At 31.8% G+C, this 19,066-nt stretch overlaps 1 protein-coding gene across 11 annotated transcripts in view; it reads right to left on the bottom strand.

The window, feature by feature from the left end:
- Positions 1-19,066, bottom strand: part of LOC126763101 (potassium voltage-gated channel protein Shab) — a 225,180-nt gene that overhangs the window by 45,395 nt on the left and 160,719 nt on the right. The window contains exon 7 of one of the 11 annotated variants that reach the window (XM_050480318.1): positions 12,334-15,973. The exons of the other annotated variants lie outside the window; for them this stretch is intronic. Within the exon in view, the coding sequence (XP_050336275.1) occupies positions 15,813-15,973 (161 nt within the window). The 3' untranslated portion in view covers positions 12,334-15,812. Of the gene's footprint in view, positions 1-12,333; positions 15,974-19,066 lie in introns of those variants that run through there. 11 annotated transcript variants of the gene reach the window in all.

Genomic DNA, 19,066 nt, shown 5'->3' with positions numbered 1-19,066 from the left:
AATTATGAGTATACCGAAGTGCTGGGTGTCTAACTTTACTGATGGAAAAAAATGGGTTTGGTTTTGAATCATTATATATCATTTTATCAATATAGAATAAAATCATGGTAGGATGGAGTGAAGTACATAGATGCTTTCGAAGTTTAAGGGAACCCGAATAATGTGGAGGTTTATTGGCCGATGCTTCCAGTATGAATGTATTACTGATTTCTGTCTTGAATACTTCCAAATTTATGTGGAAATCTAAAGTCTGAATATTATTCAAAATAAAATAATAATTTACTTAGATGAACTTGAAACTGAAAGCAATGAACTGTTGGGTTCGTTTAAGTTTTTAAGTTTTGTGGTCATAATGGCATCCGATTATGTAAAGATTACAAATCTGAATCGCGCAAATTAATATGTGCTGCACAAGCGGTTGATGAAGTTCATTAAATAACAAAAGGAGTTGGATTATTATAAGAGATGAATCGTTACTAGATGATTTTATGATAATTTTGAATGGTTCCCCCATACAACAAGGGCCATAGTTAACAATTTCTGACGCCAGATCACTCTTTCGAAGCATTAGAAATATGTATATGTATGTTTACATATGTATGTATCGAGACTTTTGAATCTATTCGAAAAAAATAAAAACATATTTTTTCCACTCATTTTTGTTATTCTGTTAAAATTCGCGAAATACGAAATATGTAAGAATAGTAAATTCTATAAAACCTGGGCATCTGACTAACTCAAGCTCAATTTCGAAATCAAATATTTCGACTTCGAGGCTAATTTTGAAAAACGATGATATTATTTTTTTACTTAAGTGGTTACATGGGTTTATGGGTTTCAAAAAAAAATTTTATTGTCTTATTAAATTCTACAATACCTCTAGAATATTGTCCTAAATTTTTAAGTTGATCCGAGTAATAGTTTCGAAGATACAGCCTTGAGAACTTGTGCGCTCGAGGCTAGCTAGGCTAAGTGCGCCGTCTTTAAACACGTTCCTTTCGAAACTGTGGTGTTCAAGTCGGTTGGTAAGATTTCTCGAGAACTACTCAAACGTCTTCTTAAAGACGTGGACGAAGGATTTTTTTCGATTACAGCTATTTGAAAACATAATAACGCGAAATTTTCACTGAAATTTTAATTTTTTTGTAAAAATGTCTGCAAAAAATCTAATTTTCAGTTTTTATTTTTCGTCCAGGTAAAGCTTTTAACTAAAACACGTATTTTTTCACTTTAAATGATCCTGTACGGAGTTATCCTTTTTTTGTTAATACTGTATGTTTGTTTAATTTTTTATATGAGAAAAATATTGTTGAAAAAAAACCGTTTTTTACGCTAGGAACCCATGTAACCCCTCGAAAATCTGTTTGGTTTAATATTCTGAAAAAATTGGAATGTGCCATGTGAGCAATAATAACGACAAGAGTATAATCAATAATTCTAATAGAACTGAATTTACAAATGACTACTGGTGCTTTAATCAATTTTATGTATAATTTTGTTACAGTCAGCCATTATTTATATAATGTTAACGATTTCTTTAGAAAGAGACTGAGAATAAAGTTGCTTACTCATACAAATCGGTAGAATTAAGGTAAATGAAATATCAGAATAATGATTTTGTAAACCAAAATATTAGCTTCATGGTAAATAGCGAACCGACAAACGATCATCATAGAGATACCAAATGAATAAACCGAGAGCTTATATTTACTTATGTACTGAAGTTTAAGCTAAGAGTCAAATATTGATGTCAAGGCAATATGAAGTTTGAGGAACTGCCTTTTTCAACACAAACGAATTTTCTCAGAAATGGTTTGGGTTTGGAAATATAATGAGACCTTAGGTACGCAACACCATAACACATCTTCAGAGATGAGGCCCTTTTCTGACTTAATGGGGATGTAAACAAGCAAAATTGCCGCATTTGGGACGAAAAGCAACCTGAGGAGATTCAAGAGCTGCAATGTCATCCAGAAAAAACAACAATTTGGTGTGGATTGTGAGCCGGTGGAATTATCACTCCATATTTCTTCAAAAATGTTGCCGGTGAGAACGTTACCATCAATGGCGACCGTTAACGCGCCATAATCGACTATTTGAAGCCTGAAATTGAAGCTCATGATCTTGGCGACATTTGGTTTTAACAAGACGGAGCCACTTCCCACACATCGCTTCAATCAATGGATTTATTCAGAGAACACTTCGGTGTGCAGATAATTTCATGTTTTGGGTCGGTCGATTGGCCACCAATTACCAGTCGAAAGGCTCAAACGAGTCATCGAAAATTAGACTCAAAGGATAAACCATCTGAGACGTTGCCGCGGCCAATATTTGAAAGAGAATGATTCTTTTACATATGTAAAATATAAGCTCTCAATATTATCTCTAAAATATTACAAATTTAAATGGTTTGGAATGAAATGTTCTAAATTTAATGTATGGATTCGAAAATGGGTATTGCAGATGATATATGCGGAACGAAATCTATAGCTCTTTTGGCTGACAGATGAAAATGGACTTCAATATTATTTATATTTTTAAATTAAATGTTTTATATATATCAGAATTAGCTTGATGGATTTTTAAGCCGAAGATCGCTTAGAAATATCGAATGATAACTATATATATGAAACAAATACAATAAATGAAGTAATTAGCGAATGCTGACATTAATTTTTCGACTACAAATGAATGCCAAATATTTTAAAGCGATCTGGATGTGTTTTAGGTTTGAGAGCTTTTTGTGTAACTACGAAGGTTTTTGTAGCATGTGGGCAAAAAATACCGGATTACATTAAATAACTACTTTATTTAAAGAAACAATGATACTAAGCGTAAAAAATGAGAAATGTTTCAACCACTGTCTTTTGAGCACTTCAAAACACTTTTTAATTAATGTATCGTCACTTAAAATGCAAAATAACGTAACATAACTTATCCTAAGTTTACGGGCGAAGGAAAAGCGATATAATAGAAACCACGCATATTGAAACAAAATTTGAGTTTTGGTTATAAAATGGTTATATACTAGTTATGTATTTGTTATATACTGGTTATATATTGGTTACATATTGGTTATATCTGAGGGCGGAAGCTTGAAATTTTACAATATTACATATATAGCATAAAAACTCAATTTCGAATTTTCGATGATACGTTGTTTTGCATTTCAGATGACGGTTTGCATACAATATAAAAGATTATGAGCGCTCTACACATAAACATACTAACCAATATGGCGAATATTAAATCTTAAAATCACACAATGCGGTACACTTGTTATAGCGGCATAAGGTCTGACAATAATAACAAATCCAGTTTTAGCACTTTATGAAACACACATTTACTACCATTTAGATTGCTACTATTTTATACGCCTGCACATAGCGACAGCTTACGAATACATATGTAGTTACGATTAATAGACAAATAAGAGCACAAATTACAAATTACATAACACAGTGAAATTATGTGTAGTTTTAGTTTAAATTTTTTATAAATAATTATGTATGCAGAGAGTGAAAGTTAGCATCGGCTTTTAATTATATATAATAGTTATATTTTATTTAGTTATAAGTGCTTTTAGCACTTTGCATTTGTTTTAGTGACGCATGCACGAACGAATATTACGAAGAAGAGAAAATTTCGCATTCAGTTTGCAGTAGACACACATACATATTGCACTTTTATGAAGAATAATTATTATTTTAGGTTAGAATTTCAAATTAGCAGTTTATAGAGATTAAAGTGTGCAGATTTACGAGTAGAAGAGCACTGCAGAAATTAAATTGCTGCTCAATTTCATGTTTAGATAAGAATTTTTAATTAAAAGAAATTAATAAAACTAATGTAAGATATTAAAAAAATAAAATTTAATTAAAAATGTATAAATTACATATTTTATCAGTTTAAGATGTATATTAACATTAGAGAGTTTTTCGAAACTAAAAACATAAAAAATGTAACAAAAGAAATTATTAGTTCTTTTTGAAGAGGTAGTGGTTTTTAACGAAATATATGGTGAAATGAATATAAAGAATTTATTTTTTTCATAAATTGCCTATAATCCGCGTAAAATTTGCTAGAGATATCTGTAAAATACAAAAGTTTTCCAAACAAGGACTTGCTTTTGATCGATCAGTTTGTAAGACAGCTATGCGCTATAGTCATTTGATCTGAATAATTTCTGTGGATATTTTATCACTGTGCCAAATTTAGTAAAGATATCTCTTCAAATACAAAAGTTTTTCAAACAGATATTGGATTTTGATCGATCAGTTTGTATGACAGATATATGCTGTAATGGCCCGAAATCGGCGATTTTGAGAATTAAGCAGCTTCTTGGGGAGAAAAGGATGTGTGTAAAATTTTAGACCGACAGCTCAAAAACTAAGGGACTAGCGGACAGAGCGGAGATATGGATACGAATAGAGGAGTAGAAAAATCTGTTGAAATATTATGGTTTCAGTTTCAGGAGCGGTCTCTACGCCAGTAAGGAAGAAAAAGTTTAAGGTTACAGTACTATTGTATGGATTGCAGAAATTATAATAATTGAGTCGCACATTTCTTGATTCTAGGATGCTGGAAGTCGTAGAAATGGAGCATTCAGCTACTCGTGTCACAACGACCCGAGGGCACTTGCGGTGGGTTAATAATGCGGGGCTTATAAAGAGGAGAAATAAGTAATTTATCGTTGCCTTAAAACTACGGCGTCTTATTTATGGGAAATGTTTTGGAATCGCTATAAAGTTTAGTGGATAATTCTGAAATCAGTACAGAGTAGAATAGGAAAATTCTTCAAGAACAGCTTTTTTAGTAAAAAAATGCTGAAAATAGGTTCTTGCAGAACTTTTTAAATCATGTCATCATGTTAGTGAATTCATAATCTTGAACCAGACAGCATTGACTTGCAAAAAATACATTATAAGTCATTCAAGTGATATTTATAGTCATGTGTATATTGAGTCGAAATAAATCTAAAAAAGTATAGTTTTGACTTAGAAACACATTTTTAGGGTTTTTACAAGTCTCACAAAGTTATAAGTTATTGAGAATTGTAAATGTGTAAACTAATTTTTGTATGAAATCCAACAACAATTTTTTTAAACAAATGTAAAAATTTATAATTTTACGATTTTACGATGCTTTGCGACGGGTTGTGAGTACCCCAATTGTTAAAAGGTATGAATAAAAAAAAATAGAAATGTTCACTTATAAACACATATTGTTAAGAGTTATAAATAAAAAAAATTTTAATTTGAAAATAAAAATTCTTAAATATTGGTTTGAAAATATTCTAATATTAAAAAAATTATTTAATTTTTTTCTTAATTTTCTTAATTTTCTTTAATTTTCTTCAATTTCTCTAATTTTTCCTTAATTTTCTGACATCAAATAATTACATACCTTACCTCGATGATAGAAATTTACAAAATCTAACATAAGTAATTTTTTTATAAATAAAACAACGAATAAAGCTTTAAAAGAGCTTTCAAAAAATTAAAAAAATGCAGCTTTTCTTTCAAAAAACCTAAGAAAACTACTGTTTTTCAATTGTTTTAAACAAATCCAATATATTTCGGTTTTGGAGAAATTTAGCACACTACAACGCTGACATACATTACATATACACTGAACATACTTACATGCTAAACATTCATGTTGTGTTCACTTTATTTGCTTTATTTTAAATTTTCAATTTTTTTCAAATTTTTTTTTTCAAATTTTTTTAGTAAATTTTCTTGAACCTAGCGAATTTTGTACAAAACATAACATATTTTTTCACTTATATTCTACAACGCATAACAACAACATCCGTTCAGTGTTTTTACATACACATACAAGTACATAAAGTTTTTACATATGTATATACATATATAGCACATGTATGTGTATGTTTATAATATTTAATAACTGTGTTTTTTGTTTTTGTTTTTGTTTTTTTGTATTGGTGTATATCATAGTTTCACTACAAACACATAGTAAATATATACAAAGCTATGTACATATGTACTATGCGCATACTATTTACGATAACTACCTATAGTTCCGTTATATCGTAAGAACCGACTGCTATGTGACTAATGCGTTTCGAGTTTTCTATACGAATATATTTTTGTTTTTGTTGTTTTTTTTGTATTTTTTCATATAAATATATTTCATTTTTTAATTTTTTGTTACGTAATCGCAGTGTTTTTGTTGTTTACTGATTATCGTTTTCAAATCGCTTAGCTACATTAAAATATCAAAAACTGCATTGGCTAAAATTAATATCATTAAATAAGGCATTTTTATATGCACACACATATATCCGTATATACACTTTTATATGTATGCGTTTATATATGTGTATGTGTGTGTAAATATTGCAATATATACATACAAACTGTAATAAATTGTCGTTTCAATATAAATATATAATGTATATTTTCTAAATGTTTATATAAGCTAAATTAGGTTTTAAGGCTTCCGTTTTACACATTTCGCTTAATTTAATTAATTTCAAAATTCTTGCGGAACTATGAATTGTCAATTTGCGTAAAATAGTTTTTTTTTGATTTTAATTCAAAAACAAAAATTCAAGCAAAAACTTAAGCAAAAGGAAAATTTTAAAGCTTAAAAAAATTATTAAATCCAAAAAAAAATTTTTTTTAAGCATAGTAAAATGATTAAGCTCGTATATTTATAACTTACGTAGCAAGGAAACAAACTTTGGCCGATATTTTTAAGAAAAAACTCCAAATTTGTTAAACCTCACTAAATGAATAACATAAATGTGTGAGTACAGGAATGGAATTTTTAAGAAAATGTAATAAAATAAGTCATCAAATATTTCCTCAAATCATAAAAGACCGCTCAAAACAGATCAAGCTTTTTTATAGAGGAATATGGATATACTACCTCTATATGTATACCTCTTTATGCTGTCCACTTGACAAACTAGCAAAATATTGACAATTTAACCAGACTTTTATCAAGTGAAGTGTTTTTGACACAGAGTAACGGCATCTAGATAAAATATAAAGCGCTCAAAGAAGTTTATAGCCAGAAGCTTTATAACGGGTGATCGAAGTAAAAGTACTTTTTTCAATAGCCTTTTTTTGACAGATCACGCGTGAGTCGTGTCAAGCTGTCACGTTATTTTTGTTCAGTATTGTTTAGCATTTCATCACGAAAAGACTTACACCTGAACACCGTTTACAAATCGTTCAACTTTACAACGAAAATTCACGTTCTGTAAAGAATGTGTTTCGTGCGCTGGGTTCAACTTATGGTAGCGTATGAGCGTACTATTCGTAACATCAGCCATCTTGATCCTTCGAATAGATCAAGTCCAGCGCCGTACACAGCAACTCGGACTGACGTATGGATCGTTTTGACGCATTTTATGTGGCGATCTTAAATTGAAACCATACAAAATACAGATTGTGCAAGAACTGAAGCCACTCGACCTTTTCAAATGACGCTTCCTTTGGTCTACGGGCTCTTGAATAGTTTTAAGAAGATTCGACGATTTCGAGCCAAATTTTGATGAGCTTCTTTCTGGCTCAATGAGTATGTAAACAAGCAAAACTGCCGCATTTGGAACGAAGAATAACTAGAAAAAATTCAAGAGCTGCCATTTCATTCAGAAAAAGCAACGGTTTGGGGTGTAAATTTCTTACGTAATGCATGAGACTGAGTTTCCTCTTCGTCCACGAATATAATAAAAGCAAAATTTCTTCCATTCTAGCAAATTGAGTTTCAGAATTATGCTCAGAAAGTTGTTGTAATTAGAAAATTCACTTTTAAGTTCATTTTTATCTTGACCACTTATCAAAAGAGATCTTTTAAGTTACGACACAGAGTAGAAAAATTTTGAAAAATTTCTCAATGTTGTCAATTTAACAAGTTATTGAATTCTTCAAGTATATAGAATAGCGATGATAAACCAACTCTATGATAGATAATAATATACTATATCATAAAATAATAGATTTTTGTCTAAAATGTTTACTGCCAAAAGGGTTTTCTGGCTTTAATATTCCTAACATTCTTAATATTGCTGGAATTAAAGCCATTCGCACAATTTGTTTGGCCGATTTTTTCCAGTATGAAATTTTAGTCTGAGTTTTGACAAGAGACCACAATACACTGTAGACTACAAATTCAAATTAGATGTTCTTCTCATCTACCGCTCATATTTCTATTGGGTTAAATTAGGTTGTGCTGGTTGGATGTCACGCTTTAATTAGATCTATTGGTTGTTAGTAATGCCAGATGGAGGTTCAGTTGAATTTGCATTAAATACCGATTAAATTGTGAAGATAGTACAATCGCTTTAAGAGGTCCTTTGACTGTATCCAAATCTTTGGTGTATTTTAACGGATTTGGACTTACGAAAAGATCTAAGTCCCCTATTACGCTCTTTGAAGGAGTTTTTGGAGCACTCTTTAGAGCGCAAGCGGACCAATGATTGTTTAGTTTCACGTTTATGTTTATGGTATATGAGTTTTCTGATAAAATGTGAAGGATTCATTCTATGTTTTCCTCATTTTTTTAATTCACAAGTTGAGTTTTTTAAAGCACATTGTCGCATTTCATATCTAAGTATATAAAAAGTTCACTGATTGTTCAATCTATAGTAGAATAGAGCTACTGTATTCGATCTAGTATTATTTATTCGAGTCGACAAAGCTCCTTAAAGCCATTCTGCTTCGTCGTTTAATATCCAACTATTACTGCCAGCTCAGTGGGATATCTGAAAGTGTGAACTTCCAAGTGTTTAAGACTTGATTTCGAAAAGCCTTGTGAATCAAGCAGGAACTTTTGAGCTTTTTTCACCTCATATACTTCCATAAAACTTCTACAGCTGGCATTTGGTAAGATTCTCAATCTTACAGCGTGTTCGCGCTCAAGAACTACGGAATGGCTAGCCGTACTGAGAGCAAATGCTCATTGGAGAAACTACGTTCAATATTGGGAAAAATTGATCTACTGGAAACGCAAGCACCGGTGATAGTGCTGCGCTGAGAAAGCTCCAAGCTCCAAAGATTACTCCTATAAATACATTTCATTCTGTAGAGAGTAAGTTTCAGTGATTTCATGACAAAACTTTTGGTGTTCTACGTAGTTCTAGACACTAGTTTGAACTTCGCTGAGCTTATACGCGGGAACGAACTTGGAGTATAAAGCTCTTCGTTACAAATTTAACATCAATAAAAGAAGCGGTCGTAAAAATAAAGCTATAGCGGTTCACAAAAACAAAAAAAATGAAATAAATAAATAAAAGAAAAACAATTTCCACACCGAACGCTTAATTTAGACACTTAATTTATAAGGAAAACCTTTTAAGAAAAACTTACTAAAATAAAATTATAAATATTTGATTGTATTTGTATTTGAATATATAAAAAAGCCGTTTATGTAAAAACAAAGCTGTAATGTGAGCATGAAATTTTCAAGTGCTGACTTTGTCGCGTCTCCAATGGGTTCTTCAGTAATTCAATATAAATTATGATAAGGCAACCTTTTGCGTTTTTGATTGCGAAACTTTTAATATTAGCAAAAACAAAATAAAGTTTTTAAATTCATTTTCAATGCAGACTTTGAAAACAAATGTGAGTACAGTACTATAAGTTATATAATATACTATAAGTTTGTAGCACGGCTTCAATAATCTAGTTATGGTAAGTCGGCTAAATAAGATTTGAGCGTACTTGTATGTAGTTAAAAGCATTATCCCTAAACGCGAGTTAATTAGTTATGTGTGTATACTTTATGTGGATGTGTGTGTGTGTGAATATATGTATGTATGTGAATATGTTGCATGTTATAGTATGTATGTGGTCGTAGGTGTGCGGTGTAACTTTCTATGAAACGAGGAAGCATTGATTTCGTCGGTGTTGGTGTATTGGTATGTGTGGCATCGAATGCACTACAACTTCGTTATTACATATATGTATTGTATATATATATATATATATATTTGTGGTTTTATTTTATAGATTACTAGGACTCATTCACGAACGTTTTAATCACATTTAATATTTTGATATTTTGTGATAAATTTACCTAATTTTTTCTTGCAGGGTTGTCTTTTATCATAGTGGAGCTTATCCGTCTGCTGCGTGAGTGGATTAAGGGATATTTTATAAAAAAAGATTGTGATATTTTTTTTTGAAAGTAATTTTTTGACTGTTAAACAGTTAGAGACTACTTAAAATATATGGTCAGCAAACACAAATATAAACTTTTACAACTTTCGAGTCTGTACCAAAGTATTGTAAATGATTTGGATGATTATTTTTTTGTTAAAAAAATTGTATTCAGCAAATGCTGGCCAACATGTCAGTTAGAGCATTGTCAGCCACGAAAGATATTCTGCCTCATTTGGTTAATAGCTAGGTACGCAGAAAGGTAATATTCTCGCGTCTCATCGTTCAATTTTCTTAATGTGCGATCTTAGAGGAAGGTGTCCTGTGGTGATCTCTGCAAGGTTACTAAGTTCCCTCTTGTTTAAAAGTAGAAGCTTCTTGGTCTGTATATCATCAACAAAACCTCAAAGTATCTTGCTAGTGTCTTAAGACCTAGATGTTCCTGTAGAGTCCATTGCTTCAAGCATGATGGTGCTGAATGGTATAGAACAGCTTAGGGGAATTGTAATTCTGGCTGACCCAGAGCGCGTCAACTACACTTCTGTTTTTTCCTTCGCTATATTACTAGGTGTCCAGATGATTTTTACCAAGCTTCCCACACATTAGATAGTAGACTGGAGTTACTCAGATATGTCAGTCTTATATTAATATCCTAATATAGCGTTGTTCAATCTCTTTTACAAGAAGCAGTTATGTGAAGATACGGAATATAATGCTCTTATAGGGGCCTTAATTGAAGGTGGTGAAGGGGAGCAAAGTAACCAAATGTTCGGCCGATTCAGGTAACTAATGTAACAACAAAAGGCCCGTTATTGAAGATATGAACGGTCTAATATATAGGCCAAAGCAAAGAATTCATTGCGATCCAAGATTTTCGAATATAAATGTCATAAATCAGGAGTAGTGGTAAGGGTTTCGAAGCGAAAATGGCTGCTGGCTAGACAACTGGCTTCCGACGTTCCGTTAATTTCCTGTATCCCGAAAAACTAACATTTAATTATTTTAACCAAGAATTTTTTAAGTAAATTTTTTTTTACATTCAAACGCCTAAAATTACGTATGGTATCTGAGCATCGTAACAAACTAAGCAGTTGTAAACGGTCTCACCACCAATCCAAATAAAACCGAGATGGCGTTATTCACTAGAAGATACAAGATTCCGGCGATTCCACTGCCGCTGCCCCAAAAGGGAGACATCCGTCTGAAACCAGCGGACAAAGTGAAATATCTCGGGTTCATCCTGGTTTGGAGGCTTTCATGGAAGCCGAATATCGAAAAGAGAGCAAAAAAGGCTTCGATTGCCTTGTACTTCTTTAGAGGAGCCATTGGCAAAAGTTGGGGGCTCTCACCCAAAGGTGTATGGTTGAGAAAGTTGCCATCAGACTCAGAGAATCTGGGTTTCTAAAAGAACAAGCGTTTCGGAAACCCTCAAACACTTTGACTTTATACCAGATTACTTGGATCATGGAGTCGCCAAATCGAACTCTGGTAGCTTCTTCTCTAACCATATACCGGCGAGGAAGTTATGGGTGGGAAGAAGCCGTTGGAGAAGAGGGGTCGCGAGCTTCTTCACAGATGAGACAAAGCCTTGGGGGGGAAGGTTGTTGGAGTTTTCAACTCCAGTTTTAGACTTCCTGACTATTGCGGTGTCTTCCGGGCCGGGGTTGCAGCCATTAAGGTAGCAGTAGATTTACTGCTTTGGAGTGCACCCTCCTTCAGAAAAGTGACTATCCACTCAGATAACATCGTGGCTGGTCAAACCTAACCTCGCTATCAATAGCTTGGAGTGCCTTTGTTATAAGACTGGTATGAGGTCCAGGCTACAGCGGAATTGCGGGAAACTGTTAAGCTGATGAGCTATCAAGAAAAGGCAACCTAGAACTGCTATCATTAGGATGGGAGTGGGTCGCGGTTTCCTTATCCTCTTGTGTTCTACTATTAGACAACTGGGATTCAAGGAAGCTTGGCTGGCGCTGGACCACCATAGGTACAAGCGCTGTGCAAAAATCTTTGGGTCCAAGATCGATCACAAAAGATCTAGTGATCTGCCCTCAGTAAGGCTAGCCACTCCCTATTGCCGTCAACGCAGAATGGCTGGGAATCCTACTAGGCGCCATCTGCAGAAACTGTATGGAAGAAGATGAAGTGGAAACAGCTCAATATTTCAAATATTTCTGTAAATCAATAGCTTAAAATCTTAAGGATCAAGATAGACTTTTCTCGAAATGATAATGAAGATAATTGATTTGTCGAAGTTAGTAATGATCCACTCACGTTACTCACACGCTCTTCACATTAACTGTACTCTACCTTACAACCTAGTGTAGTATATATGTATGCCTATGGATTGTGTATAACTAACATTCGCCTTTCGTTAAAAACTACGTACATATGTATGTCTGTATGTAAATCTATACAATTGTATGCAAAATTTAATATACTACATATATATAATTGTATTTATGTATTACTAGTAACAACAACAAGTATTATATACTTGCAACCTAATCTTGTTTGGTGTATAAAATATTTCAAGCCTTGGAATTCGTTAATCTTACATACATATATTTGAATATACTACAATATTTGTTTTGTTTTACGTTTCTTTTTTGCATTTTGCTTTTGGTTTTGTAAATGGAATGACATCTATAAATATTTTTACAACAATTTCGCGTTTATATGTATGTATATACAATTTTTTTTGAATATTTACTAGAACACAGCAATCATTTGGATTTAAAAATTAAAAAAAGTTTTAAAAATAAAAAAAATTATAGAAAAAAATTTAAATAAAAAATTTAATAAAAATGCCAAACATATCTACAACTCGAAGGTTCTCATTTTTATTGTTGTTTTTTTAACTTTATATTTATTTTAGTGGTAAGCATTTTGCTGGAAGTTTGAATATTCTCTATTGGAAGCTTTTGTTTTTATGTACTTTTCGCTTTATATTGTTGGTCTGCATATTGCACAGTTATGTGTATAAAAAATGCACTCAAGCATAATATGTCTTGTATAAACAACTTTTATGGCGTATAACGGTTTTATGATTTTTAACCTTAAGTTTTTTATAACGTCAACTTCTACGCTGCGCTTTTGCTTGGCTATGTATGTACTATGTATTTATGCTATTTTCTGCCATGAAAAGTAGGTTTGTATATATGTAGGATAATTTTGCTGAACATAAGTGCACAAGTTCATTGGTATGGCAACGCTCGCAACTGCTAAGACTTAATTATAGAATGTAGGATTTGTTGCACATTAGTTTGTATGCATATAAAGAGCTAAGCATTTAATTCAACAGGTCTAGGTTTCTGCAACAATAAGCTTTTCATGTATATAATGGTATATAGTCACTTACAATTGAATGTGTGCGTGTTTTGTATGCATAATATATACCCTGCAGTGAAACAACGAAATTTTGTGGTGGACAAAAGTATATCACATTAGAGGACTGGTGGTTCTAATATTCAGATTATTGAAAAAAACTGAAAGTTGCCACCTGTGTAATTTTGTTTGTAAAAACATTTTTCTGGAAATACTAAATACGGATATTAAGTTAAATCGGCTTAATGTATTGGTTCTAATATTCAGTTTATTGAAAAAGGATTAAGGGTTGCCAACTATTTGTAATTTCTTTTGTAAAAAAGTTTTCTGGAAGTACTAAACAGAGATGTTAAACTAAACCGGTTTAAAAGATGTTGGGTTAAAAAAATATTTTTCGAGGGTTGCCATATGTTAAAAATTTCAATATGAATAGTTTTTTGAAAATATAATAATATTTTTGGAGTGAAATTCAAAAGGCATAAGCAATCTCATAATCGGATCTATTATTTTTGCAGTGTTGCCACCTGTTTACAAACTTTAATTCACTATAATTATAAGAATCAACAAACTATCCTGTATTTCAATATGGGTGTCAAAATAACACAATATCAGCGTCAAACTGAAGTACAGCTTGTGATTGGAAATAAGTTTGCAGAGTCTTGCCACCTGTTTAAAAAAAATTTTCAATAAAATTGTAAAAAAACTAATAAATATAGTAAGAACTCGAAGTAAAGTGTTTTCAGAAAGATTGTAGGCGTAAATATTTTTGAGTAGAGTTGCCATCTATTTAAAATTTTCTTGAAAATAAATGTAAGGTTTTAATTAAGTTTAAGAAAGAAGTATCTTTTACATGTGGCTCAAGCAGCTCACCACTTCCGGTCTTAAACCAAGTAGCCAAAAAGCACCCGTTTGAAGGCGGGCTAAAGTGAAAAGGCATCCCTTCCCAGGGTTGTGCGCTCGGTTTGGGGCATGCCAGATAAAAAAATACTCACAATGAAAACGACACAAAAGCCTCGGATGTATTGCCACGTAAGCGGTGTCAACGCAAATAAAGAAGAATTAGTCAGTCAGACATATACTTTTGGAATAGGTTGCCACCTGGTTGAAAATACTCGTTCAAATAAACTGACAAATATTCACTTTCCTTCTAATAAAGTTAAATTTCGGAGCAGTGGTCGCTCAGAGAAGTTTCGTTTCATTGTGTATCTATTTGTTAGCGGACTATTTCGGCTCGTACTAGTCGTAAGATATTTCGTCATCGAAATTTTTAAAATAACACGGCTTAAATATGATTAAAGCCGCTAATATTAAATTACCTTAAACTAAATCGGTTTAAAAACTAATCAAAATAATATTTTACGAGGGTTGCCACATGTTTAACATTTGAATTGAAGTAGAAAAGTGTTGAGGTTAACTGGTTATTATAATTATTGAAGCGGTTTGAGTAAGTTTATAGTAAGGTGTTTTATTTTTAAAATGTTGCCACCCGTTTGAAAATTAAAAATTTTACTCAACAAAATTGTAAAAATAAACTAATTATTTTTTAAAAGAAGTTCCAGGGAGATCACAGCTGTGATTATTTTTGAGGAGAGTTGCCATCTATTTATTTTTGGTATAAATTGGAAAAAAAATTATGAAACTTTAATAGGTTTTAATAAAAGTTTAGATTACTTTTGAAGAGAGTTGCCACCTATTTGTTTTTGGATAAATTGGAAAAAGAATTAATAAATTCTTAGATTATGGGTAAAAAACCCAAACAAGTATAAAGATGACTGTCAGACAAATATTTTTTCTAAAGGGTTGCCGCCTGTTTGAAAATTTTGTTACTAGTAAAATGATTAAATTAATACAATAACATAGTTTTGATATCAAATTAAAGGTATTTCGGAAGTTTAGTTAGCATAGGATTTAAATTTCAAGAAAAAATTATAGCTTACGGACTAGTTGGGTTCGTACTAGTCTTAAGATATGGTAAATGCATACCACACATTTCGCTGCAGGGTATTTTTATATACATAAATGTCTGTGTATGCGTATGGTTGTTTCATGTTTTCAATGTTTATGTTTGTATGCGAATTCGTATGTGTGTGATCATATTATAAGTTCGTATATAGTTGTGTATATCTAACGCATTATATAATCCCTCAAACTTAAACGATCGTTCAAAAAAAAAAACCTTAATCTTTTATACACTCCAATGCTCTACTCGTATTTATGTGTGCCCTTGTTCAGGTATATTATCAAACTTATTCTCTGCGCCAGCCATTGGTCCAGTAGCGCTTCCTGTTGTTGCTGTAATTTTGCCGTTATCACGTGGAACAGCCATTTGCATTTCGTTTGCATTAAAAATTATCTACTATCCTCATTATCACTGGAACTGTTCTGGTTTTGGGCTTCACGCTCCTCCAACAAGCTGCGATTCAATTCCTGTATACGCGCCGAGAGCGCACGACGGCGTGGCGTGCTGAAAGTTGGCGGTGGCGGTTGTTCGATTAGTGTGTTCTTTTCACCTGCTTCAACGACGACGACGACGCCAGCAGGTGGTGCAATTAAGCGGTTTCCGGCGAATTGTGGCCGCCAGCGGGTGATAAATGTGACGAAATTGCATGTGTGTGTGTGTGAGTGGGTGCCGTAGTGGTAGTAGGTGGTGTGTGTTTTAGGCGCCAAGCGTGAAAGTGCCGCAATGTTTGCATGAGCGACGGCCATTTTCACGGTAATGCGATTTTTTTCGGTTCATAAAATTTGAATTTGATTACAGTTTTGTTATTGTTGCAATAAATTTTTATTTTTTATTGTTTGAATTGGTGGTTGATGAGGCGCCAGCATGTTGGATGACAAATATGTGTTTAAAGTTTTTTTTTTAATTTTGTGTTTTCATTTTGCATATGTGTTGGTGATGTGTGCGTGGTATACAGGTGGGCGTGGTTAGCGTTTATGATGTTTGTGGGATTGTTTTTTGTATTTTTATATTTTTTGATTTTTATTTTTTTGGTGAAAGTGTCGATTGGTTGGCATGTTGTTGTTGTTAGCGGTGATTGTGTCAATTGTTGTTGTGATTATGTAATATACATGGTTTTTGTTTAATACAAATGAACGTTATGATGATGATGATTTGTACCGCAAACGGTGGACAAATATGAACGATTTGGCGTAGAGTGAGAGAGAGGAAAGAGAAAAGAGAGAAGATTTTACAGTTTTTTTAAGTGAAATGTTAGCTTTTATTAGCATAAACATTTAAAACCTTGTTTCACTAATTATATAAGTATGTTTGTATATATAACTAACTACTTATATGTAATTGTTTATTTATTTATAAATTACTTGTTTTTGCTCAGAGAGCTTTTTCGGCAATAGTACGAAGCTAAGAGAGGAGCAGTTGAAGCGAAGTGATGGTGTATTGTGTTGATATTAAGCAATTTCACACTAATTTAAAGAACTATTATTATTAGATGTATATACATAACTGCAATACTCGCTATTAGGGGGGTTCTAAAAATCCTATTAAACTTCAATTAAACTGCTGCAGCTGGTTTTGGTAGTTAGGAAGGCACGCAATGGAGCAGAAATATTAATTTTTGGACGAATTGCATATTTTTGGATTTTCGAAAACAGATTGGTTTTTAAATTTAATAATCGGTAAAAAATTAATAGTTGGAAAAAATTTAATAATAATTATTATACATTTATATATAACGGTATTATTTCCCTTAAATTTTGCAGTTTAAGTAAAAATTTTGAAATATAGTCAGTTCAAATTTTTGTTTTGAAAAAATTTTTTTGTTGTTGAAAAAAAGTTTTTTTTGCTGAAAAAACTTTTTTTTTGTTGAAAAAAAATATATTTTATTGAAATTTTTTTTTTGAAAAAAAAACTATAGTAACATTAACAACATCGGTTGCAGCAGTTTTATTAGAATGTCTGTAAAAATTTTTCTATAAAAAATTGTTTAAAATCTACTGTAAAATGCTTAAAATGTTCGCTAGAATCGTTTACCTTTTGTTTTGAAACTGCAAATCTATTATATTCATGCAAAAATGAGTTTTCTAAAATTTTTAGGAAATACGCTATGAAAAATAATTTTTCAAAAATATAACATTTTTGAAACTTCTAAAATTTTTTACTATTTTTGAAAATCAATTTTGAGTAAATTTAAAACCAATTTCAGCCAGATGCTCATGACATACTTATAAAAAATATTTTTTTTTGTAATTAAAGTTTATATAACAAATTTCAGCACTTGAAAATAGCATACTTTCAATTCGACAATACGAAATGTTTCAGGAGTTATTGTTGTTGGTGTATGTTGGGGAAATAAAAGGTAGTTGTTGCTATTTCTATTTATAAATCATAAGTTTGTACAAAAAAAGTTCATAAATTATACTAAAAAAGAAAAAAATTAATGCTGCCATACTTATAAAACTAATTTTTTTTTAAATAAATTTTTCTAAAATTTAAAATCTGCCTGCAAACTAAACTTAAATATGCAGACAGGCAACGCAACCCAATAAACGTTTGAAAACCATATCGAAATAGCAAAATTTAAGCATAAAGTCACCAATAATGTTGCGTAAAATATGGAATTAAAAAAAAAATAAATTTATGGTACGATATTCTAACTTTTTTCAACTTTTTGCTGATTTAAGCACAAGTTTTTTTTTTATTTTTTTTTGTATTCATGGTAACTCTATATTGAAATATACATATAAATATTGTACTATTAATTACTGCGTGCGCTTTCGTGGATTTGTTTGTTATTTACAGCAGCAACTGGATCCCAGGTGTCTCATAGCATACTAATGGTTATGTCCAATTCAGTGGTGTTCCTTATCAAATATTATATGATATCTTTTATTTAAATATATTTACACTTAATTATATACTCAGGTAACTGCATGAAATATATTTATGTTTTTTTGCCAGCGTGTACAAACATGGATCCAAGAAAGGTGTTCATAGCAAAGCAATCGTCTCCGAGCACTTTTTTATTATACAACGAAATCTGTATACAGATTCGGCCTTAATTATAAAACATATAGTAAATACAGCTAATTTATCAATAATATTATATTTATAATGAGCTTGTGTGTATTTGCGCTTTGATTGACTTTGCATATATATATATACATATGTATATTAAAAATTGCCATCTCAATAGTTGAATGAGTGAAGTTGTGTATAAAAAACAATGTGAGTAATTCTGTTAAATGTCCTGTATATGATAACTATTTTATTATTTTTTCTTAACATAGTGATCCAAGTATAAATACTTTTTTCGGAACCTACAAAATATAGCGTGCCTTCCCACAAGAAATCGCTTCGCTCTTAGGGATCTTGAAAAGTTCCAAGAAGATTCGACGTTTTCTAACCAATTTTTGTTCAGCGATGAGGCCCATTTCTGGCTTAATGGGTATGTAAACCAGCAAAATTTCCGTATTTGGGACGAAGAACAACCTGAAGAGGTTCAAGAGCTGCCATTTCATCCAGAAAAAACAATCCTTTGGTGTGATTTGTGGGCTGGTGGAATCATAGGTCTATATTTCTTCAAAAATGATACCGGTGACAACGTAACCGTCAATGGCGATGGTTATCGCGCCATGATAACCTA

The sequence above is a fragment of the Bactrocera neohumeralis genome, chromosome 6 (genome assembly GCF_024586455.1).
Source record: "Bactrocera neohumeralis isolate Rockhampton chromosome 6, APGP_CSIRO_Bneo_wtdbg2-racon-allhic-juicebox.fasta_v2, whole genome shotgun sequence".
In the NCBI taxonomy this organism is placed as follows: Eukaryota; Metazoa; Arthropoda; class Insecta; order Diptera; family Tephritidae; genus Bactrocera; species Bactrocera neohumeralis.
This window is presented reverse-complemented; position numbering and strand designations above follow the sequence as displayed.